Consider the following 26,149-nt stretch of genomic DNA (forward strand, 5'->3'; position numbering starts at 1 on the left):
AAAAGAATACCAAATGCAACAGATCAAATCTCTGAAGATGATGCTAGGCAAAAGTGTCCCATGTAACACGTTGAAGCTTTCGTGTTTTGCCAACACAATCTCACGGCAATTCGTAACTTTTTGATTTAGTGGCTAATTCGTACAATTTAGTACGATTTGCTCATCCCCCCAATGACGGTTGGGCTTAGGGGCGGGGTTAGGTGCCACGCCTCCTTTTTAAAATCGTACAATTTCGTACGACTGAACTCGTACGAATTAGCCACTAAACTGACAAAACGTAAAACTGTTTTCTCGTGAGATCAGGCTGGTTTTGCCGGTATATGGTTCGGAATCAAATAAATTTTACTAACATACTTTCACAGATTTTTTTTAAATACAAAAATATCGACTATAATAAAAAATACTTTGTGTTTCTCGTCTAAATTTCGCCAAACTTTTTCAATACGTCTGCCGACACTGTGGTGAAAACCTCTGACACATGCTATGGTTAACCCTGAGCAAAAACCTTAAAACTCCGTGTTACATTTAACCCACTTTGTGCCCCGCGCTCCCCTATTACCTCACCTCTGGTAAATAAACCTGTGTATCTCGTCAGGTAGCGTGACACGGGGTTACAATGCAACCTGCTCACCTAATGTTTACGTTCATAATATTTATTATTTGCTAATTAATAACCTCATGTGGAACTGAATCAGTCTCATTTCAGAGTCTGCTACTGTCCACGGGAGGTCGCATTTTGGTCGGACACATGCTTTTAGAGCCTTTCTGAATGAATGAATGGATAACACATTTTCAAAGCAGAATATCTTCAGCATTGTTTTTCAGATAAACAAGAACGTTCACTTGGCATGTGTCTTAAATATCATCAAATATATTCATAAACTGTTAACATGAAAACAAATGTCTGGAAATCCTCGAAAAGTACCCTGTCCTTGAATAGTTTCTTCACAGAGTTGAATAAGACCAGATAGCGCCTCCTGTTGTCAGAATAAAAGTCGATGAACAGATGTTTTATTTTTAACCTTTTTTTATTATTTGTGTTAACATTGTTCATGTCATACAGTACTTGTGTAAAAGAGCTGAAGGCTTCAGTACATGTGAATATTCAAAGGTTACATTCATAAACACATTCAGACCACCTGAAATGCTGTTGAAAGTTAAAGGTTGGTTTTGTGTTCTATCAAACCTACAGGCACAGTATTTGGTAATACAAGGTGAAAAAGAGCACGACCTGACATCAGCTTCTACACGGAAAAGAAGCTCGTTTAAAGCAAAGGACTCAGATGATGGATTCCCTTGAGTTTACATCAGGCAGCTGCCATGTATATTTCTCATATTCTTATTAAATATTTACAAAGGCAAGTGTTCACCTATTGATGTTAATATTGCACACAAGCCAAGGCACCCTTTAACCTGCTTCTGAAAGCCTGAATAAAAAGATCATTTGGACATTAAAAAACCACATCACATGAGTTCTGGAGTCATTAAATGAATGCTGTTTCAATTACCACTTCTGAGGTCATCCTTTCTGACTGATTATATAATGTATTCAAATGCAGAGAAACTCCAGCTGAAGATTTTATTCAACAAAAGCTGTCATTCAGTCCCACTGAGTTTTAATATTACTGGAGTTCCTAAATCACCTGCATTATATCAGTCAAAACAAACACCCTCAAAAATGATCCAAGGAATGCTTGAAAACTGACACTAGGCTATATGTTGCATAAATATCTCTGTAAACTGAAGTTGGACTATGCTGGGTAAACATCTTCAATAAAGTAGTCGCAGATAAACAGCTAATTAAATATGCAGTAATGGAAACCATGATAATCGATTACGGAGATGTGAATAACAGTGATTTGAAATATATGAAGCGCACATGGAGTTAGTTTTCTGTGTGTAATGAGATTCAAAGTGACAGAGCTGAACAGGACTCAGGAATTCTGGGAAGCTTTTATTCGCGTGGTTCATTTGGTGGTGGGATCTTGACGTCAGACGGCTCGACACCCCAGATCTCCCGTGCGTATTCAGCGATCGTGCGGTCACTGGAGAACTTTCCAGATGCCGCAATGTTCCTGATCACCTTTTTGGTCCATTCTTTTGGGTTCTGTGGAGAACAAAATTCTTTATTTTTATTTCTTATTAATTCTTTTGGTGAAAAACACAAAAAAAGGATGGAAAGTCAAATTTCAACAAATGTTTAAAAATAGGGGAGAGCAGGGACTAAAGTAACATTTTTCATAAAAACCTCATTTTAAAAGATTTTAGCAGAAATATATTTTTGCTGTGGATACTTTCAAAATCAGCTCTTATATTGTATCGGTGTAGAACAGGGGTGTCCAAACTCTGTTCTGGAGGGCCGGTGTCCTGCAGATTTTAGCGCCAACTTGCTTCAACACACCTGCAAGAAACATCTAGAAAGCTTAGTGAAGCTGCGGTCACACTTGACTTTTCTTCCCATAGACTTCCATTCATACGCACGCGAATGCATCAGACCGGAAACGCAAGGTCATGCGTCAAGTTTCGCATGTTGCTGCGGTGCAAAGTTCAAGCTTGGTGAACTCTGACCTGCGAAATCGCATCACTTGACTGCGTGAGACCAATCGAGGATCAAAACATGACCTCTCTGGACAGAAATTTAAAACGGAGCGATCGCTCGCTTTTTTTTAATGTCTAATCATCTTGTTTAATCCCGCCCCTTTTCGCAGCGCCGCACGACAGAATTTCGCACACACAAAGCCTGGTGTGATCACAGCTTAAGAGCTTGATTAGCTGGCCCAGGTGTGTCTGATTAGGACTGGAACTAAACTTTGCAGGACACCGGCCCTCCAGGACCGAGTGTGGACAGCCCTGGTGTAGAACAACTCTTCATTTTAAACAAGTTGCAGATTGGCTTTCTCAAGCCAACATACTGTTATACTACTGTCCCTGAATCCAAACGTATCTCCTCCTAGGCTGTTCATGCTACAAGGGCCAAATTTGGTCAAAATGTCCCTTCTGCATTCAAGATTGTTGCTATATCTCTTCATGCCAAAAAGATTTATCATTTTTAAATGTAAATTTTTTTTAGGTGTATTATTTTTTTTATATGCCAGAATTATTAAAATGTAATAAGCCCCGAATTTGGCCAAAAGCTGCATTCTGCATTAGATTTTACTGTTGCTATATCTTGCCAGGTTTATCAGACTTACAGTTTTCCAATGAATCATTTTTAAGCATTATTTTTCTCAAAATATGGCAAGCCATAAACTCCATGACTTAAGCTCCATATTTTTTACTGATATGGCAAGCTATTTTTATTTATTGATCAAACATGTACACGAGTGTTGCCATTTAGCAACTGCTTAGCAATCACCTAGCAATGCCATAAACATTTTAGCAACTGCCTAGCAACCACTTAACAACCGCTGTGCTTCCTGCCAACTGTCATTCCCAGTTTTAGCGCAGTCACGTTGGCTTTCTCAAGCCAATATCAAAGTTCATCAGCGAACTTTAGGTTCTACTTATTTTTGACCCAAATCAGTAGGGACGAATGTAACACAAGGGTGGGTCAAAAGTGACAACAATAGTTGCTCGATTTACTGGCTTAATCTTGTTTATTTGAAATATATCTGACTTGACCTTGTTAAATGTTAACTGCAAACATATTTTGTCCTTTATTTTTGCAAAAGAAAATTAAACTGCATTTTCATTTTAAATTTCAGCTACATCAAATGTTTCAAAAGCAATCTAACAATGCAAAATGTTAACATCTTCTATCAATTTTGAATATTTTTTAATATTATTGGCAATGTGCATTAATCTTAAAACATTTGAGTCAATACACTGAAAACGAATGTGGAAGTGAAAAACAAGACATGGCTATTAGCAGTTACTTAACGGTAACAGTGTTACTTTTGTCCCCACAGGAACTCTTGCCATTTAAACCTGATTTACTTTTAAATAACTGAAAAACTCAGAGATTTTAAACTTAAGGATGTGTGATTGCATTAAATAACCTGTAGATTGAACATTAGTGTCACACATGAAAAGAGAAACACAACATGTAATGACGGAACAAAAATGCTACAATAATTTACATCTGCACTTAAAAACAGAAATTCAGAGCCAACTGCAGGACACGCTCCCGAAATCAGCGGATATTTGGCAGCTCCAGCAAGGGTTGTATGCTGAATGTGCTGTTATAGCCTGGAAAGCAAATGTTGTCAGGACTTTGAGAAAATCACTTTTACAGTGTTTTCACAGTTACTTTCATCCCACGCTACTTTCGTCCCCACTCGACCAAACTCTTATTGAAAAATAGCCGTACAAGAAATGATGCATGTGCATCTATTGATTTAAAAATCAGTAATTCTGTATTTTTTTTACGGCAAATACATTTGCAACTGACTACAGGCTGCACTGGGTCAAAAGTGCACTGATGTTCAAGATGTTTCACAATTTCATTTTAAAATAATATGTAAAATAGACTACCAATAGCAATAAATAAAACAAAACATTTACAAATATGTGAGACCCTGGACCACAAATCAGTCATAGGAGTCAATATTGGTGAAACTGAGATTTATACATCCTCTGAAGCTGAATAAATTAGCTGTATGCTTTGTTAGAATATAATAATATTTGGCTGAGATACAACTATTTGAGGGCAATGCAGTGGCGCAGTAGGTAGTGCTGTCGCCTCACAGCAAGAAGCTCGCTAGTTCGAGCTTCGGATGGGTCAGTTGGGGTTTCTGTTGGGTTTCCCCCACAAGTCCAAAGACATGCAGTACAGCTGAACTGGATGGACTGAATTGTCCGTAGTGTATGAGTGTGAATGAGTGTGTATGGATGTTTCCCAGAGATGGGTTGCAGCTGGAAGGGCATCCGCTGCATAAAACATGTGCTGGATAAGTTGGCGGTTCATTTCGCTGTGGCGACCCCAGATTAATAACGGGACTAAGTCGAAAAAGAATGAATGAATGAACAACTATTTGAAAATCTGAAATGGAGGATGTAAAAAATATTGAAATATTTTTTAAAAAAAAATTACCTTTAAATTAAATTCCTCGCAATGCATATTACTTATCAAAATTAAGTTGATACATTTACAGTAGGACATTTACAAAAGTTGAGATGATCACCATCGGCTAACAGTTTATAAAGTGTTAGTGCCCCCTTGTGTCAACTGCGATTATGTAAGATATTTTACATTACTACAGCTTGTAATTTACATGAAAATTTATAGTGTTTATTATTTTTATATATTTGTATTACTATTAATATAGTTATTTATATTATATAGAGTGTCAAAACCCCATATTGGCAAAGTACTGAGGCTCTTAACTCACCTTGTAAAGTTCATTAACTTTATCTTGACAGCTGATATAGGACTCATAATCTGCAAAAACCTTGAACCTAAGAGAGACAAACAGAAGTCAGAAAACTCTTAAAGATGCAAAAACATTAAGACATGAATGTAAATGTTTAATTATTAGTAGATTAAAATAATAAATACAAGTTTGAGTTTTTTTGACAACATGACAGTCCCGGACGAGCCCCCAATAAATGTTACAACCTCTGAGTATGACTGCTGCTTCTGCTTCAGTGTCATAAATCAGAAATCATGTGCCCTTTCTTGTGAGAGTAAAAACATTCAAGTTCCTCTTAGTGAGGTGGGCTAGTTTTAAAATGTGAGGTGTGAGATAGCATGTTTTCAGCTTGAGATTTTTCAGGACGTACTGACATAAAGACATTTTTGTGAGTTAACACATATTCATGTGCGAGTACAGCGTGTGCCAATGAAGTCACTTTCTGTTCATTTAGGTACAAAACCAGGCATTCTGGCAAGCATCCCTTAAATTCTTTCAGTAACATTAACACTCTCTAAGTTCCAAAATCTGTAGCCTTGCTAGCAGTGCACCACTTGTCAAAAAGTATTTATTTTTCTTGCGCAAATTCAACAAACGTTTGTGCATGTCTTTTTTTTGTGCTTTCTAAAACGCTTTCTTCAAGCTTCTGGTTCCAATTCATACCAATCCATACCAATTCAGTGACATGGACTTTAAGGTCTGCAAATGACTTTACATATCAAGCATTTTATATGCAAGTAAGCTTTCAAAAAGGGTTTAGAAACAATGTCAGTTTGGGGAATTTTTTTTTTCAGTGACAGTTTTCATACAGATAAAATAACTACACTGAGCTATTTAAGGCCACATTTACACTGTCAGGTCTTGATGCCCAATTCCGATTTGTTGCCTATATCTGATTATTTGCCTGTCCGCTTACACGTTCTTTTAATTGTGACCCATATCCGATTCATGGATTTACACTTGCCATACAATTTAGGACGTCACGCATGAATAAAGGCGGGTTCTAGCATCTGCGCCACACTAGCCACGATGGAACAAATTGTCTTGCTTTCCTCTCTGTCGAAATATGAAAAGTTCATCCACCTTTAAAATGATTTTGAGGCGGAGGAGGAGGGAAAGAGCAGTCATCGCAGCTTGCGCCTATAGTTTATATATGGTGTCCTCCACCATTCAGAGAAATTTGTGGGTATGGGAGAGATCTCAGGTCTGGTGGGAGCAAACTGTGGCAGGCTTTAATGAGGAGCAGTGGGTCCTAAATTTTAGGATGAGCACGCACGCACGCCGAAACCAATCTCTGAATATCCGAATGCATGCTTTTTTTTGTGTTTACGCGATCATAGAACAAATCCAATCAGTGTCATATATGAGCAAAAAAAAAAAAAAAAAAAAACGCAATTGGATTATATATAACTGGCAGTGTAAACGTAGCCTAATATTCACAATTTTGGGGTTTATAATCTGCACTGAATCTCACTTAGTGTTTACGTAAATGAGGATAGAATGTACACAAAATATACAGATCAAACAGGACACATTCTAGCATCCAAAAAAAGCCACTCACCTGTCATGATCCATGAGCATGTTGACAACATCTTTGAAGAGCTCAGGCTCTTTGGGACTGAAGAATCCAGTGCTGATTTGATCCATCGCCAGTTTCAGTTCAGGCAGACGTTCATAATATTCCCTTGCATTATATCTGTCATAAACAGAGCCGTTACTGTGAACTAAAACTATTAAAACAGATTTCAGTAACTGAAAAAAATAAGCTGAAACAATATAAAACAAATATGTAAAGAATAAAAAAACAACAACGATTACTTTAGTTTATTAGCTAAAAATATTCTAACAAAAACAAGAATCTAAAATGATTCAGCATAATCAGCAAACTACTGATGCCTGATCTCCTCTGTACATCCTTTACCATCAATCTTATCCTGTAGATATCATTTGCTCTCTCACCCTTTTTTATCCATGTCCTCCACATCCTGGACTCTCATGCCAAAGATGAACAGGTTTTCTTCTCCAGCTTCCTCTGCCATCTCCACATTAGCGCCGTCCATAGTGCCGATGGTCAGAGCGCCGTTCAGCATGAACTTCATGTTTCCAGTACCGGAGGCTTCGGTTCCTGCAGTGGAGATCTGCTCAGACAGGTCAGCGGCGGGAACCACTGGGGAAAAAATTGACAAATCACATATTTCTATAACAGGTATGCAGCAGAAATCACAAAAAGGCCACATGACTATCACAACACACACACACACCTCGCAGTGTGCAATATTGCAAAAAATTACATCTAGGGCCATTTTAGATCAAGAAAATGTGGTATATGTATATCTTGGCTGGTTAAAGTAAATTATCTTTATGTTTCAAGGATTGGCTGTTTGTACTAATGTCCAGCCTTCATGTGCACACACTCATGAACTCAGGATCAAAGTCAGAGATAAATCCCGAGTATGTTAAGTCACCATCATGGTACAGGCCCCAGATCTGTTTGTGTGTTTACTCACCCTTCTCTGCTAAAGAGACTCTGTAGTTCTCCAGGAAAATGACTTTGAGTCGGTCTCCGACCACAGGATCGTGGTTGACCACCTCTCCCACTGACGTGATCAGCTTTATGATCATCTTGGCCATGTGGTAGCCTGGTGCCGCCTGCATCATGATAGAAAACAATATGGATTCAGTAAACTCTACAGACGTCTTCACAGTTTGGTTGTTGGTTTGTTTGGTGCAGACCACTCTGGGTCACAAAGTGTTTACACACATACACAGGATTTTTTAAAGGGGATCTATTTAGCTTTATTTATAAAGTGTTGATCCTGTCTTTTGCTGTCATAAATACAAAATATGCATAGTGGTGGTGGGGGCATCCATGATTTAAACAATGAAATGCAAGCTCTTATAAATGTCACAATATAATCAATCTGAGCTGAGAATCGGCCACACACAACCTTTGCACACACGAATACTGCAAGACGTTTCAGAGTAGAGACGTTTTGTTGTTTTAGTCTTTAGCATCCTTGTTAGAGCAACTGACTCCCATGCGGAAGATTGCCGGTTCGATCCCAGCTCGAAGCGGGTTTGGTGGCATAGGACCGGCAGGGTTACACAAGCACACTAAACACTGACTAACATTAACATTAATTAACATAAGAATATGTTTTAATAAAACTGTGGTTGTTTTTTTTAACAGAATTTCAATGAAGTTTTCTAATATTTTAAGATTACTGGTTGAGAATTACTGTTTTAACGCGTATCAATCTACACTTAAATGCAATTATGGCAGTTAATAATACTAATAATTTTAAAAGTACTCATTTTTAATAAATAAAAAAAAATTAAAAAAATTCACCAACCTTTCCTCCGATCATCACTGTCCTGGGAACAAACTTCTTGTTTGGTTCTCTTTTTATGCCTAAAAAATGCAGAATTGAAAAATATGAATCATTCATTCATTTACCTTCGGCTTAGTCCCTTTATTCATCAGAGGTCACCACAGTGCAATGAACTTATCCAGAATATGTTTTACAATGCCAACTTATCCAGCATATGTTTTATACTTCCAGCTGCAACCCAGTACTGGGAAACATCCATACACACTCATACACTATGGCCAAATTAGTTTACTTAATTCACCTATACCTCATGTCTTTGGACTGTGTGGGAAACCGGAGCACCCAGAGAATTAGAAAATTTCCAGATAAACTAACAAGATTAACTTCACGGGAAAACCCAAGATAGTAAAAAAATGTAAAAAATTTAAATTATAATCTGTATAATAATAAAGTGGACAATGTTTAGTCAGTTCCTCTGTCCTCAGGCAGATGGCAGCATTCTGCCATTAATCTCCTTCTTACGGTGTGTGTGTGCGCGCACATGTGTGTGTGGTCTTACGGTTATATAAAGTGATGATGTGAAGGCAGTTCAGTAACTGTCTCTTGTACTCATGGATTCTTTTGACCTGGATGTCAAAGATGGACTCGGGATTTATCTTGACCTTGTACTCGTCCTCCAGATATGCTGCAAATTTTTGCTTATTCTCCTAAAATGTACAACCACACAAAAAAAGTTTATCATGAAGTCAAAAATTCTATTTTGGTGACCATAAATACCAAAAATACACAAACCAATTGTTCATTTTCCCAAAAAATTTATGAAATGCATGTTTAACCTGTTTAACTTTGGCCACGTCCCGAATGAACATTTCATCATTGATGAAGTCCAGCAGTTTTCTAAGCTGGAAAAGATCCGTCAGGAAGTCCTCACCAATTTTCTGAAAGAAAAACAGTATATATGATTGGATTAAAGGACATTGAAATAAATTATTATAAAATAAGTTAAATAGGTACAATAAATGTGCTTTTAACAACTAAAAATAAAACACATCATTGCATTAGATAAAATTAATAATAATAATAATAATAATAATAATAATAATAATAATAATAATATAAAAAAGTTTTATAAAAAGTTAAATAAAATGTAAATAAATAAAAATAAAATAATAATAATAATGATAATAATATACAAATAAACAAAACAAAATAAAACAAAACAAAGACTTTAATTGGCTACCTCAGCAATGATGTCTGCCAGGCCTGGGTTGCAGAGCAGCAGCCAGCGGCGAGGTGTAATGCCATTTGTCTTGTTTTGAAACTTCTCTGGCTCAATGTCACAAAAGTCCTTAAACCTTTTAAAAAGAAGAAAAAAAAAAACTATTAAATGTCCCCAAATCCAAAAACATTCACTGGAAAGTAATGCTAGTCACTCGAACAGTACAACTACATCTTTAAAACGGTTTATTTTGAATGCTTCATTTCATCATTACACTATTGTTGTAACAGTGACTGATTCTCTGTACTCACACAGTAGTCTTGACAATGTCAGAGTGAATGCGTGCCACACCATTGACAGCGTGAGAACCGACCACACAGAGATGAGCCATGTTGATCCTCTTGGGGTCGCCCTCCTCGATCAGAGACATCCTGCGCAGACGATCAGTGTCACCCGGATACAGCGCAGAGATCCTCTACATCACACACAGACACACCGTTACACATCCAGCTCTGCAGTTTGATGCAGTTTTTTGATTGAGTGTCATGCATTGCGTTCAGTAATATTTTCAAAAGTTATTATAAGGTCACCATTTTCTTATTGAATTTAGTTTAAAATGTGATTCAGTAGCATTCAAAAATACCACTCAAATATATTGACTTTTTATTCCTTAAGAACATCTTCAAGTGTGAAATTAAAAGACGTTCATAAATAAAAAAATACAATAACACATCGAAACTTAAATGAACTGCTCACATATTTCCTTACAGGTCACATTAACAAACACATATAAAGATCAGTTTACACTGTGTAAAGGCGCAAGTACAATCCGGTTCTCCCAATATTGCAGGTGTTTGTCCATCTGTAGTTTTAAGGTAAAAGTCATCCTCTCCATATTTTGAACATTAGATATGATATCCAACCATTCAGATTTTTTAGGGGGTTCGTGTTGTAGCCACTTCCGAGTTGTAGCCACTTTCTTACTGGTTGGTAGAAGTATTTTTAATAAATACTCGTCTTTTACCAGTAAGTTGGCTGCAATATTCCCCAGGTAAATTGTGGTAAAAGAAAACTCCACTCCATCGCCATAATATTTCATATTACTTGCATTACATCCTGCCAATATGACTGAATGGCTGGGCAACTTCAAAATATGTAAAAATGGTTTGCTAATGGTCTACCCCATGTTTCCACCAGCACTGCAACCTGTCCTTCTCCCATGTTTGCATGCATATTAACTTGGGCGTTATAAAGTATCTGGTAAGATTCCCCAGCTAAAATCTCACCACATACCAGAGCTGAAAGAAGTGACATGTACAGAGCAGATATTCAACCAATCTTCCTCTGAGATTCCCATTTTAGTCTGATGTCATTTGTTGAGTGTTCCTTGGTGGATTGGATGGAAGAATACAATTTTGAAACAAGTCTCCTGTAGTCTTTGTTCTTATAGATGTCAATAACCAAATCAATTAACTTGGGGGAATGGTTCTCCAAACATCTAATCTCACTATTAAAGTAGGTCCTGGTTTGCAGGTACCTAAAGAAATCACATTCGTCCAGACGTACATATCTGAGATTTTGTGAATTCTAATTCCACATTTTGAGGAAGTACTAAATGATGCCAGAACTTACTTTTCAACAAAAAATCCAACAGAGTTCAATTTAAATCTTAAAACTATGACTATGACGCAGGAAAAAAGGTCTTCAATATCGATAAACAAGTGTTGTTCTTGATGAATGAGCGCCGATAATGTTTGTTGAAAATTCAGCTTTGAGTTTTGTTAAAAATGATTACTGTAATTCAAAGAGAAAACCTTTTTAAAGATTGCAATAATATACTGTACATGAGCAGATAGGCTTTTTAACATGTTGACCAAACACACTTTTGAACAGTAGTGTGTGTTTGTGTGTGTGCATGTCCTCACATCTAGGTGTCTCCGGTTGATCTCGTAGACGATCTGCAGATGTCGTGGCAGAAGCTTCTCGAACATGTAGACCGGCCAGCGCTCCAGAGCCTCAGGCAACACAGTGTGGTTTGTGTATGCACATGTTTTGGTGGTGATTTCCCATGCCTACACACACATAAAAATAACCAAAATGAGAAGTTAGCAAAAAAATAAATAAATAATTGATGTGGTTTATTTGTAAGTTTACTGTCAGCATGAACACCTTTCTTCATATATGCAGCAAGGCAGAAAAAAATGTTAATCATTTAAAAAAGTTTCTATCAATATATATTTTAAATTTTATACAAATAGATTTTCTTTTTGCTTATTTTAGTGCATTGTTAAACTAATAATAAAAAAACAAATATTTAAAATAACAGATTTTTTTTTGCCATTTCAGTACATCATGAAATGAAAATTGCACACAATTGAAATTCACACAAACAATATCTACTATTTTTATTACAATAAAAATATTGTACCTTATTACAAAATATATATATATATATATATATATATGTGTGTGTATATAAATAAATAAATAAATAAATAAATAAATAAATAAATAAATATATATATATATATATATATATATATATATATATATATATATATATATATATATATATATATATATATATATATATATATATATATATATATATAATATTGTAACATTATTAATTTATTTATTTTACCAAGAAAAAAAAAGCATAAATGAAATATTTTTTTGTTTACTTGGCAACAACGTAACTGTTTTAGGCAGGCAGGCAAGTTTATTCATATAGCACATTTCATACACAATGGCAATTCAAAGTGCTTTTACATAAACAAGAATAAAAGAAACAAGACAATAAAATGATTAAAACAGATAAAAGCTAATTAAAATGTGCTAAAACAGGTAATAAAAGAATGAAAACGAAAAGACAGACATAATAGTGTGATCTGTCAGGCGCAGCACAGTGCTTTCAAGTTTAGTTCATAGATTTATTTCAGCTAACAATTCATTTTTTTTTTTTTAAAGATTTATTTTTGGCCTTTTTGCCTTTATTAGATAGGACAGTATTTAGACAGGAAGCGAAACTGGAGAGAGAGAGAGAGAGAGAGAGAGAGAGAGAGAGAGAGAGAGAGAGAGAGAGAGAGAGAGAGAGAGGGCGCTTCTGAGAACTCGGGACGCCCTGATGTGCTACTGCACCATATGTTGACGCGCTAACCTCTGGGCTATTGCGCAGACTCATTATTTAAATTTGACAAAATTTAGTTTAACTAAAACAAATTAACTAGTTTGCTTTTCATTTTAATCTTAAAAGCAAGTAAATGCAATTTACAAATAAACAAATATTTATCAAACACTAGTCTATTGTCTTTCTGAGAGTCTGAACATCCCACCTTCTCCCAGTCCAGGTGTTCAATATCCACCAGGATCCTCATGAGTTCAGGAATGGCCAGAGCTGGATGGGTGTCATTAAGCTGGATCGCCACCTGACAGTGTCATAGTCAAACCATCACAATCAAAAACTGCTTTGGAGGATTTATAAGAGTTTACCACACATACAAAAACAGCTCCAGCCACATGTTTACTACGAATGCAAAACTACCTTCTCAGGAAACGTTTCAAAAGAGGTGCGCACAGGATCCCTGCAGCCAAACTTTGAGGATTTAAAGCGTCTGATGATGTCCTGAAGAGTAGCAGCCACAACAAAATACTCCTGCTTTAAACGCAGCTCCTTCCCCTCAAAAAACTAAAAAAGACACACATCAATTAGAAACATTTACATCAATTTTATATTTTCTGTCAAGTCTTTCACACACATACACTTTTACATACATAAACGCACACACACATTCTGGTTGCATAGTAATTCTGTAAACAATTGCCCACTGTGTTTCTCAAGACTCCACATTAGACTCACGTACTTCCTCACTATATTACACATATCGGTGTTGCATAAGACTGTTTTCTCTGCTGTGGTCTGCTATGCCATATGCTACATTCCAGCATTTACACAGTCTAAATATACACCCATGACAGAGTTGTTTTAGTACTGTAACTAAAACACATATCACACACTAATTCTCGCCCTTTAATCTCTCTTTGTTTACATTCAGTTCTCAGCACAGGAAAAGTGCTTCAGCCTAGATTTTTGTGAAATTACAAAAACATACTTAAACATACATTTCACTGCAGTTTCTAAGTCAAATGAACGCTACAGGGCGGTATAACGTTAACAACTTTTGTTCCTTTTCACACTAATGATTTTCAATTGATAAAGGATCAAATTCATGCTGTTCAACACCAAATAAATATAACAAACTTAATGGTCTTTATCTGTAGTCAAATATATTTGAATATATTCAAATATATATAAAATATATTGAGTATATATCTATCTCCATATTTGGACAACTTTTCAAGCGTGGTCACTTTGCTCAATAGCTCACTTATAGGGTGCTTGGGTTCAAGACCTGTGAAGCATGATTGCACAAGACAGAAAAAAAATGCCACGTAAAAATTGAGGCAAAACTAAATTATAGCCGTGCACTTTTTTCTTATGTTTGCTTTGAAAACACTAATGGTTGGGTTTAGAGAAGGTGTTGGGTCAAGGGTGGTCTAGGTGATCTGTACAACAAGGCCTACCTTCTCATCTTGTGTATAAGAAGAACGTGTACATGAAGCATACAACAAAATATACCCCAAGTAACCCATTTCAGATTTGCAAAAATGAAAAAATGTAAAACAGCACCCTCCAGTGGATTTGTCCTCAAACGGGGTTTTATAGCACCTCAAAGCATGTACTTACATTGTCATTGGGGTAGAGAACGCGTGAAATGTTCTCAGCCAGGTTTCGGTCCAGTACAGCCTGGATGTAATCGCCAACGTTAACTAGAATTAAGAGAGAAGATGTCAAAGTCCTTCTCTTTTTCTCTGTTTCCCACCTAATTTAAGGATATGATTTTACTTTTCATATTTGAAATGGCTAAAAGGTGCTGTGTGTAAGCTTTAGACTCATCTAAAGCATAAAAATGTATTTAAGAAACATGCTAAGAGAACATGCTTGTTTATCTGAAAAACAATGCTAACGTCAGTTATTCTTCTTTGAAAATGTGCAATCTGTGTTGGAATGTCTGTCTTTGTTTTGGTCTGTGTAACTCCGCCCACTGCCAGTTTACCCAATTATATGTTGGCACCCCGGTTGCTTTGGTGAAAAAACGCAGCACATTTTATTTCAGTTATGAAGGCTTCCTTAATGTATGCGGGTACAGATAAAAACGCAATGGCAGCCTCCAAAATGAGACTGGAGGTTTAGTGTTACAAAAAAAAAAAAAATCGACATGAGATGGTTTTTATTTTGCAAATATACAAATATTAAAACATAAACATTAGCCAATTAGTTTACAGTGTAAAGCTCAACAGTCAGGTTTGCTCGCTCCTGTTGCTGTTGTCAATCTGGAAACCTGCAATTGCATCTAGTCATTGATGGAGGCGTCGGATGAAGAAAAGGAAAATAAAAATATAAACTTCTCCAACATTTTGAATTTGGACCGTTCAAAACCTAGTGTCAATCCTGTATACTGTACATTTATCTCTGGATCTACCTAAACCAAATGTAAAAAAAAAAATTGTCTTTTTTTAATGTTCATTTCATTTCTCATACATGAAAGGCTGTGGAACCTCTTTGGGCTATTTATGTTACGTTTGATCAAAGGTTTGTACTTGATTTTGGTTGTTTTTTATTTTTGTTTTGTCAGCTTCTTTGTTTCCAACAAAAAAAAAAAGCATTTTTTCAGCATTCTTTGTATCTAAGTAATGTACCCTTGCTTAATAACGTTAAAAATAAAAGTTATTTCTTTCTGCGCCCCAAAAAAGATGGCCCAATCCCAATTCTATTTTTGTACCCCTACCCTTTCCCCATCCCCTTGGCCTTGAAACAGAGTGTCAAGGGGAAGGGCTTTAAATTTTACCCCTATGAAATGGGACAGCCCACTATAACACCTGCACACGTCATCATATGTCATCACGATCTCTTACTTCATGTGAGATTGACGACGGCGACTGCTGTAGTTATTCCTGTTCCATTCTTTTTTGGTATTTATCTTCAGGAAATCTTTGAAGGCATATATTATGTTATCATAATGATATAATGTGGCAATAAGATTGTATCTGTACTGTGCTATACATTTACACCGTGGCCATATTCATCTATGTTAACACACAAAAAAACAACACTAACTTATAGCAGACACTGTAAAAAGGTAATTCCCAGCCACTAGACTTTTCTGATAGGGTATTTGAGTGTCATCGAGTGACAGAATGTTGTGGGATAACAATACAGGAGTTATTATTGTTTCAAAATGTGCTCAGTTTCAATGGCTAACCTAACTAGCCCTTCCCCTTAGCCTAGGCCTTCAAGCTAGCTAAAATTTGATCAGTAATTTTTGTTACTGACATGTAGATTGATGCAATTGCTCAGCAAAACTTACACAATCAATTTAAAGGATTAGTTCTCCCAAAAAAGAAAAATTTCCTCACATTCAAGTGGCTCTAAACTTTCTTGTTTATCACAAGACAAGATATTCTGAAGAATGCTGGAAAAAATGCTGTTGAATATCCATTGTAAGAACAAAAATTACTACAGCAGTAAATGGCTGTTTTTCTTCTAAAATTCTTCAGTATATCTTCCTTTGTGTTCAACAGAAGAAATAAAATCAAGTAAAGAATGTAAGAAAAGTATGGCAGAATTGTCATTTCTGGGTGAACTTCACAAAAGCTTTCGTGTACATGTCTGTTATAGATTGAGATGTTTAATGCACAGCTCAGAGGCCCTACAGTGGTGAATGTGCCTCTGAAAAGCAGTATCTCTGGGTAACGGTGGCCTTCTGCCAACTCATCTCCTGTTTCTGAGCTGCTGCTGAACTGCACTGGACCAGACGCCTATATTTAGTATTCTACACACAAACCTTTCCCCCAGGAAACAAGTTAAACTCCAGAGAGAAGGTAAGTTTAGTCCAGATCAGAATAATTTAACATGGTTTCAGTAACACTGGAGAATTCAAGCAAATCATTCAAGCAAACTATAAGAGTACTTGGGAGCTGGGATCCAATGGATTCATTTAGTTTCAACGATAAAGCAAAAGTGCACACCATCAATGCAACTGCTTTAATGTGAAGTTAAATAAACTGTTAAAATATGTAAACTAATTATTGTGTGGACTCACATTCTTGCAGGTTGAAATCATTAGGAGCTTTGGCAGACCATAGTCTCATAGTATTTACAGTGTTGTTTTTATAACCAGGCACAGGAGTGTCATAAGGCATCGCAAGCACAACCTGCAAAAGATAAGAAAAAGTTAATCAGGCTAAATTCAAGTTAAATTACATTTATTAAAGGGGGGCACTAATATTGCACTAATATAAAATCGGGGTCTATACGATTTGATTTTTAGGAAGAAATTAATACTTTTATTTAGAAAAGACACATTAAATTGATCAAACAACATGATTTTTACAAAACAAACTAACTTTTTTCCATTTGAAAAAAAAAATCTTCCTAGTTATTCAATTATTTTGGAAGATGATAATCATAAATTATTTTTGAACACCAAATCATAACACATTTTAAAGGGCACCTATGGTGAAAAATCAACTTTTCAAGCTGTTTGGACAGAAATGTGTGTAAGTATATTGTATAAACTGTCATATTGGGGTGAAATAAACACACTCAGTAATTTTTTTTCAAATATAACAACATAAAAACGGGGCACGTGGGAACAGTGGGCTGGGAGGACTAGCCTTAAAGGCCCAGTACAAAAAAACAGCAACAACTTTTTCCCAGCTATAATACAGACACTTCAAACAGCTATAATAAATAATCTGATAGGTGTTTTGAGCTGAAACTTCACAGACACATTCTGGGGTCACAAAAGACTTATATTAAATAGGAAAAAAAGGGTAACCTATGTGCCCTTTAAAACAAAAGTTTAATAACTTTTTCCTTAAAACAAGTGCATGTGGATGCATTTTGTTTTGTCATTTGAATTTAATTGAACTGTTTTCCCCTGTCATCTTATCAGAGGCAACCTTAGTTCCAAATAGAAACATCACGATCAACTAGTTTAAGTCACTGCACTGAATCAGGACTCACTAACCTGAGTGTCAACCCATTTTGGTCCATCATGTGTGTGTTCCACTCGCCCATAGAAATGCACAGGCAGCATGTACTCAGGACGGGCCTTTTCCCAAGGGTTACCATAACGCAGCCAATCATCAGCTTCCTCAATCTGAAAAAGAGTGTCTCAAAAATAACGTTAAGTAGTTTAGACATGGTCCGACAGTAAGACAAATGTCAAATCCCCTGGCTTTACCCTTATGCCGCTTGATGATGTAAACTGTATTTTTTTTATCATACTGTATAAATATATTTGATTTCTGGTTGTGACATGCAAATGGAATAAAACAGCATGAAAAAAAATACACACACACACACACACACACACGTGTTTACAACTCTTTATTACGCCCAAGAACGTTCTCTCCCTGAAGCTAAGCAGGGCTGTGCCTGGTCAGTACCTGGATGGGAGACCACATGGGAAAACTAGGTTGCTGTTGGTGTTAAGTGGTGTTAGCGAGGCCAGCAGGCGGTGAGTCCTAATCATCTACTGTCGGTGAGTCCTAATGCCCCAGTATAGTGAAGAGGACACTATTCTCTCAGTGAGCACCTTCTTTCGGATGAGACGTTTAACCGAGGTCCTGACTTCTGGTTATTAATAATCCCATGGCACTTCTCGTAAAGAGTAGGGGTGTAACCCCAGTGTCCTGGCCAAATTCCTTCAATCGGCCCTTAACGATCATGGCCTCCCAATCATTCCCATCTACTGAAATGGCTGTATTACAATCTCTCCACTCCACCTATAGCTGGTGTGTGATGAGCACACTGGAGCCGTGGTCCTGTGGCCGTTGTCCTGTGATTGTGAAGCGCTTTGGCTGTTTGGCCATACACAATAAATGCACAATATAAAAATACACATTACATTAACTATGGTGACCTGATAAACTGTAATAAATACTGAAGTATTCTTTAGTTTTTACTAAAGTAAACTGGTGAATTGGAGTATAATATATACCCTGTAGTTGAAGAAAACTTGGTTCATTTGTTTATATGACTATAGTTATTCTTTTACCATAGCAACTATAGAACTACCACAAAAGATTAATTACTATAATATTATAGTAGAATATAATATGATAAATGAAAATGTTAAATGACAAAAAAACTCTATGATATTCCATGACTTGGAAAAATATATAAGATTCCCTAACTTTCAGTGTCTGGAATAGATATTTGCTTTTTTCCTTCTAATTAAATAAAAAGTTCATAGATCAAAGATGAGATGTAATATTTTAGTGTCTGCAAAAATGTAAAGTAATTCACAAAAGTGATTTAACATACAAATTAAATAAAAGTAAAATGTTTTTTCTTAATTAAACATCAAAACATGACCAAAATAATGTTCAATCATTACAATACATTTACATACTATGTTTATTATCATCTTAAATTGTTAAAAAGGGGCAAAACCTACTGATTTAAAATATGTAGTGGCAAAGGATAATGATTAAAAATTTTATTTAATATAGAAAGTCTTTAATACATAGGCATATTTAAAACAAGAACCATGTGACTTACAAGATTCTTTTTGGTCTTTCTATTGATACATGACAGTAAAAAAGTAGGATAGTCATTATTTACTAAAAAGGTCAAATTAAAAAGAAACGTGAGGCTGTTTCTATAATAAAAACATTCTTTTATGATAAAAATATTCATTGACAATATCAGTTTTGGTTTACCTGCCAGCCATGGGCAATTTTCTGATTGAAGATGCCAAACTCATACCGAATGCCATAACCATATGCTGCCAAACCCAGAGATGCCATTGAGTCCAGAAAACAAGCTGAGAGAAAAAGCAAACACCAAACAAACATTATTAAGGGAATCATACAACACAGGAAGATGCAGGAATATTTTAAAGTTTGTGCTGTCCTATAGCTCAAATTGTAGAGAACGGCACTTGTAACATCAAGGTTGTGGGTTCAATTCTCAATGAAGGCAAAAACTCCTAAAATGTGTACCTTCGACACAATGAGTATTGAATAAATGTGAACATCAGTACCTGCAAGACGCCCGAGACCACCGTTTCCCAATCCTGCATCCTCCTCAATCTCCTCCAGTTCTTCCAAATCAAGTCCAAGCTGAAGATCAGTGCCATCAAGCCCAAAAAAATAAATCAATACAAATAAGAACAACATACAATATGCAAAAAATACTGTTTAACAATTGTAATCTGATTGCGCAAGCGTTGTACAGTTTAATATTTCAGCAACAGTTTAATAAGGGAGGTTTTAGAGTTAGTTTTGCAAGCCTGTGGTGACGGCTCTACATCCCCCATGAACACTCTGTGGGTGAGCAGGGCAAAAAACAACAGCTGTTTCTAAAGTTTCAGGATGTGGGCCAGTTCTGCTATTCAACAACAAACTGTCTACTAGTGTACTGTAGCGAGTCTGCTGATGCACTTTACCTGATAGATGGCCTCATCACAGGTATTCTGGAGCCCAAGGTTTATCATGGTGTTTTGTAGAGTTCTGCCCATGTAAAACTCCAGTGACAGATAGTGGATACGCTGTCATGGAAAACACACAGGCGTGAACATGAGCACAGAGACAGCAGAAGCAGATCACCCAGCTTAACACTTTAGAGAGCATATAAAAAGATTTAACAGAAGATGCTCAGTTTTACAGTCTGAAAAATTCTTGTTTTTATGTTACTACATCTAATAAATAAAGCCACAACCATGTTTGTTAATTGGGAAAAGTTTTTAATTAAAAAGTTAATAACTAAAATAAAACAGCAATGAAACTTAAAATTACTTAATCACAGTTAGTTGGAAAGAATAGATTTCTCTCAAATAATAAACTAGTTTTCTCGCTATTTCATAAACACCAGATTCAAGAACATTTTAAAGCACCATTCATTTCAAATCAAGCACCATCGCAATTCACACTGCCTCTATATGCAGCACCAAAAGTCCTTACTGTACTTCACATTTCACTTAGAGCTGGGCCATTTGGCCTAAAATCAAAATCTCGATTAATTGAACATTTTAACTCGATTACAATTAATGATCGATTATTTGATTGATTTATTTAACAAGTTTTGTACAGTAAATATCCTCACATATTACAAGTGCACTGGTATGCGACCACATGAAGGCTGCGCCAGACCATACCCGTGTGTTCAATGCAGAAGTATAAAGGGTGTATAAATCAAATTACTTGATTTTAAAATAAATGAAGGAAATAAACACTATCTATGAATATCACATCTGCTATCTATGATTATGTATTGAACGCCAACGTTGAACAACTGAAATTAGAACAAACATTGCCCAAAAGTCACTTTCTTCTTATGAAAAAGTGAAAATAAATAATTTGCACGTTTGGAAACAAAATTAATTATTTTCAATGTTAAATTTGTAATATTAAAAGTAGAAAATAAGTAGTATCTATTCTAAATAAAATAACTTGCATATCTCGTAAATAATATTTTAAACAGTGCATTTCGTGAATCTTCGGTAAACAAATATTTTAATGTAAATATAAATTTTATTGTAATGGAAAATATGTCGTCTCTGGTGTAGCTTCCAATCATCGTCAATGTTCTACAAATTTGCAACGTGCAATTAAATTTCTTGAGAGGTGCACGGGTATGCAACTACATGAAGGCTGCGCCATACCGTGCATTTGATGCAGAAGTATAAAGTAGCTTTAACAGAGCGGGGTCACGTGACTCCATATGCGGTAGGGTAAGTAATCGAAAAAATTGACCTGGAAATATTTGATTGATTATAGGTTCTGAATGTCGATTTTGATTACTTTTCGATTAATTGCCCAGCCCTAATTTCACTTACAATTAATATTTACATTAAAATGTCTGATGATGTTTTGAAGATGTCATTTTTAAAAATTTTAAAAGACAATTTTAAACAGTCATGTTCAAAGAACTTTAATCAGTTCAATACTGGTAATAATTAAATGCGGTTTCTTAAATATTGATCAAATGTGCATTATTTGTCATTGTTGCTGTACAAGATTTTAAATTAAATTTGGATTTTTAAATTAAGAATGTCAATTTTTTTGTTCCGTTTTTGACAGAAGCACTGTACAATTGTTGAAAAATCACTATAAACAATTCTAATTCAAGCACTTTTAAGGACTGGTGTTTGTTTTAAGTACTTTCCAGGCCTTGAATCCATATGTCTGAAATTCAAATACTTTCAAGCAAGGGCATAGAATTGGCATGGACGGAGGGGACTACTGAAATGTTCCTACCAATAATTTAATTAAATTAAAAATAAAATAATGCTCTGTCAACCCTTAGTAACGTACTTGTGCACAAAGGGTTAAAGTCAAGTTTGATACGAGTTCACTATAATACTATTAACCAAGGCTGTGCAATTAAGAAAAAAAATTGTACATTTCCAAAGTATGAGAATAAACTACTCTTCAGAAGACACACTTTCTTTCTTTTTTTTTTTTTTACTTGGATATTATGAAGCATTAAGGACCATGGTTTTGGCTAAAAATCTTCTTTAATGTTCAACTCAAATATTTTGTACAAATTTTGGGTGAAGTATCCCTATCTCATGTCTGTTCCAGGTTGCTGAAGTACACCATGCTTAATTTGATCTTTTTAACCCAGGATCAACTTTTCATAAGAATTCATTCATCAGATGTCTGCACTGAGAAAGGTTTACTGTCTGCTGAAGACCTCAAATCCACACAGAACAATATCTGAATACCACAGCAATAAATAAATGCATGCTTCATTTCCACGTGTCGCTTAATCTCTTACTGTAGGTTTAAAAAGAGTGACACAGTGTTTTACTGTTTTCCAAGAGTCTGAAACTTTACCAGCCTAACATCTGACACGAGTTCCTAGAAATGCATCTCATATTGGTGTGCTCAACCGTATAAAGCTATCTGGTTTCATTTACAAATATCTAGACAAGAGGAAAAAGCAGGCCCCAAAGACAGATGAAATAAAACACACAAATCTCTGGAAAGAAGAAGTCGAGCTTATGAATTTTGGACAAAGCCCAGAAAATTGTTTCCAGAACAGGACCATTCTTGTGTACTCTTTCACAACAAATAGCATTGAAATGAATGAATGAATGAATGAATGAATGAATGAATGAATGAATGATCTAAAGTGACTTTCTTTTGAGTCGTATAGAGTTCATCAGCAAACAAGTCATATCTAGATTCACAAAACACAAATATATTGTGAGTTACATCAGAGAAGTCACAGAAGACCAGAAGAAAAAGCATTTTCTCTTATTAATCATGAAAGACTCATAACATAATACAATAAGACATAAGACTCATAATAAATCATCCTGGTTACAGGTGTCTATTATTAGCCATGGCATGAGGGATTCTATACATGTCGGTGCATTAGATAAGGCCCATTATCTTCTGGCTTTGACAGTATCGTGTAATCTGTACTTGCCCTAGTGAGCACTGAGCATAAAGTGGTAGCTAAATACTTGATTACTACAGACAACCTGCAGATCACACTTTTTTTCCCAAGGGGGACAAAAAAACAATGCATGGATAAATGCATGGACAAACGCTCAATACATGAATAAATGCATTGACAAATGCTCAATACATGAATAAATGCATAGACAAACGCTCAATGCATGGATAAATGCATGGACAAACGCTCAATACATTAATAAAAATATTGACAAATGCTCAATACATGAATAAATGCATGGACAAAAGCTCAATGCATGGATAAATGCATGGACAAACGTTCAATGCATGAACAAACGCTCAATGCATGGACAAACGCTTGGACAAATGCTCAATGCATGGATAAATGCATGGACAAACGCTCAACAAATGGATAAATGCATGGACAAACATCCAATGCATGGACAAACGCTCAATGCATGGACAAACGCTAAATGCATGGACAAACGCTCAATGCATGGACAAATGCATGCACAAACGCTCAATGCATGGACAAACGCATGGATAAATGCTCAATGCATGGACAAATGGGTGCCAATGAAAAAATGCTGGAAAAAAACAACAAAACTCTACAGAAAACAGTAAAAACTAAAAAATGATTCACAATGAGGAAATGACTGTCCATGTTATATTCACCTTAATTATATTTACAATATTTTATATATTATTTATTCTGTCTTAAGTAAATGTAAATATATTTACAACAAATAAACATGGATAGTTTTATTTCATTGTAATATATTGTGTCACAAAGCAGTGTGCAACTCTCCAGTTATGTAATTTTGAGAAAGACACATTTGCCACATATGTGAATTTTGGTGCCTACATCAAGTTAAATTGACAATTTTGTGCACACACAAATAATTGCAAGTGTCTACTATTTAACGTCCCAAATAACATTTGCTAATATAAAAGGGCAAAATATGGACCAAATGATGCTCCATTGCCATTCAGTAACATACAGTAGTAGTCCTGTCACAATAATCAATAGATTGACTTATCGCACAATACATCGACATGACCACAATCTTTTTTGTGATGCAACATATATAACTCATATATAAAAACGAATTATTGCAACATTTTAGCTGATTGTGCAACATCTTTATCTCTGTTGGAGGTGTCAGTAGGGTTAAAAAAACACTGTAGTATTTTCTATAATGTAGTTTAGTATATTTTCATGTGGCTGACTGACAACTACAAATAGATCTGGTAGCAGATATCGCTGCCTCTGTTATTTTTACCTTACTTTTTTTGTACTATTATTTATTTATTAATATTATTTATTATGTATTATTATTTATTTAGGATTTGCGTTTTCACATTCTGATTCCAATGCCTAATTATTAAATGACTATAATTAAATGAAATATTCTTAAGAATAAAATATGTGTTCTTTGGAAGAATGTACTTGCATCATGATGATATTATATTGTCATTCTGCAACGAGTGGCTTAAAATGGTCTTAAAATGACAATAATATCATTTATTGCGATATATCTTGGTACAATATATCGTACAATACAGTAGTCAATGTTTGAAGTGGATCAAAAATATTTTTCAGAATTGTCCTAAAACAATAATAGGTGTTGTTCAATGGTTTAAGGACAACTTCGATGAAAATGTTTTGAACAACTTCAAATGTTGACTACTGGATATGCATATAAAAATCAAAAAGCATAACTAGCTCTGACATATAGATAACATATATTAAAGAAAAAGTGATCACAATAAGTTTTGTATCTTCTTTTTTCAACTACTTCTTATGACGTGTTATGTTTGTTTTACAATGTGTAAAACTAGTGGTTTGAAGCACAGTGGCATAGTACAAATATTTAAATTATCATTCATTAGTATTTTGGCTGTGGCACAATGATTCTTACATGCAGTAGTCTATTTTAATGTCATCAAATGAGCTCTTGTTCTACAGAAGCCTGAAAAGGATATTTTTATAATACAAACTATTGTTAAATTGCATTCAATTTTATTGTATAGTAAAATACGTAAATAACAACTAGGTATGAAATGTTATTATTATTATTTTGGATTCCACTACTGCACAAACATGTTACTTCCTGGCTTCCTGCACAGGGGGAAATCAGGAAGAGAGTGAGTACCTTCGGGTCTTTCTCATAGTAATACTGCTGAGTGCGAATCCAGCGGCCCACCAGGTGATCCCGCACGGTGTGCGCCAGGGCGAAGTAATAATCCCGCGGGGTCGCCACATTGCGGTCCTTTACTAGCGTGAAGTGCAGATGCCTGTTGAAGCTCTTTTTGATCTCAGCAACATCCCCGAGTCCTGCTATACCACGAACACTAATCTGCTTGCGCTTTTCCTGGTCGGTTAGCGGTCTGGACATGTTGTCAAAAGCAAAGGAATGAAAGTTTGGACCCTTGACTTGTTGCGCACAGGTTTCTGCGGGTGTGCGCGAGGACTTTACACGCACTGTTCCCTCTGAGACACACCCCTATGTCAACTAGAGAAGAAAGTGGGCGGGACTTAGTCAGCTTGTTTCTATTGGCCAGTGACACTTTCGTAATTGCATTCCCATAGGCTGCGTGAGATGTCAATCATTTCGGTAACACTAAATAGCAACAAGTTTTTGAAAATATCAGATGAACGCTGTCACAGGAGATACGTTTGTATAGATTTACTGTATAAACAGCTTTGGCCTGTCACCATTAAGTAACTTTTTTTTACATTCCCT

At 35.6% G+C, this 26,149-nt stretch overlaps 1 protein-coding gene across 1 annotated transcript; it reads right to left on the minus strand.

Annotated features, from left to right (window-relative positions):
- Nucleotides 1-1,009: 1,009 nt before the first annotated feature.
- pygb (phosphorylase, glycogen; brain) lies at nucleotides 1,010-25,919 on the minus strand. Its single transcript, XM_056476703.1, has 20 exons — nucleotides 25,559-25,919; nucleotides 20,423-20,524; nucleotides 20,018-20,096; nucleotides 19,695-19,798; nucleotides 17,996-18,127; nucleotides 17,066-17,177; nucleotides 14,650-14,732; nucleotides 13,447-13,590; nucleotides 13,238-13,330; nucleotides 11,828-11,974; nucleotides 10,214-10,377; nucleotides 9,924-10,038; nucleotides 9,520-9,621; nucleotides 9,243-9,390; nucleotides 8,705-8,763; nucleotides 7,859-8,000; nucleotides 7,311-7,518; nucleotides 6,913-7,047; nucleotides 5,331-5,397; nucleotides 1,010-2,107 (listed from the first exon to the last, which is right to left on the minus strand). Exons 1-20 carry the CDS (start codon nucleotides 25,799-25,801, stop codon nucleotides 1,955-1,957), a joined length of 2,532 nt encoding a protein of 843 aa, XP_056332678.1. The 5' UTR covers nucleotides 25,802-25,919; the 3' UTR covers nucleotides 1,010-1,954.
- Nucleotides 25,920-26,149: the final 230 nt, after the last annotated feature.

This window comes from Danio aesculapii, chromosome 17, assembly GCF_903798145.1.
Source record: "Danio aesculapii chromosome 17, fDanAes4.1, whole genome shotgun sequence".
In the NCBI taxonomy this organism is placed as follows: domain Eukaryota; kingdom Metazoa; phylum Chordata; class Actinopteri; order Cypriniformes; family Danionidae; genus Danio; species Danio aesculapii.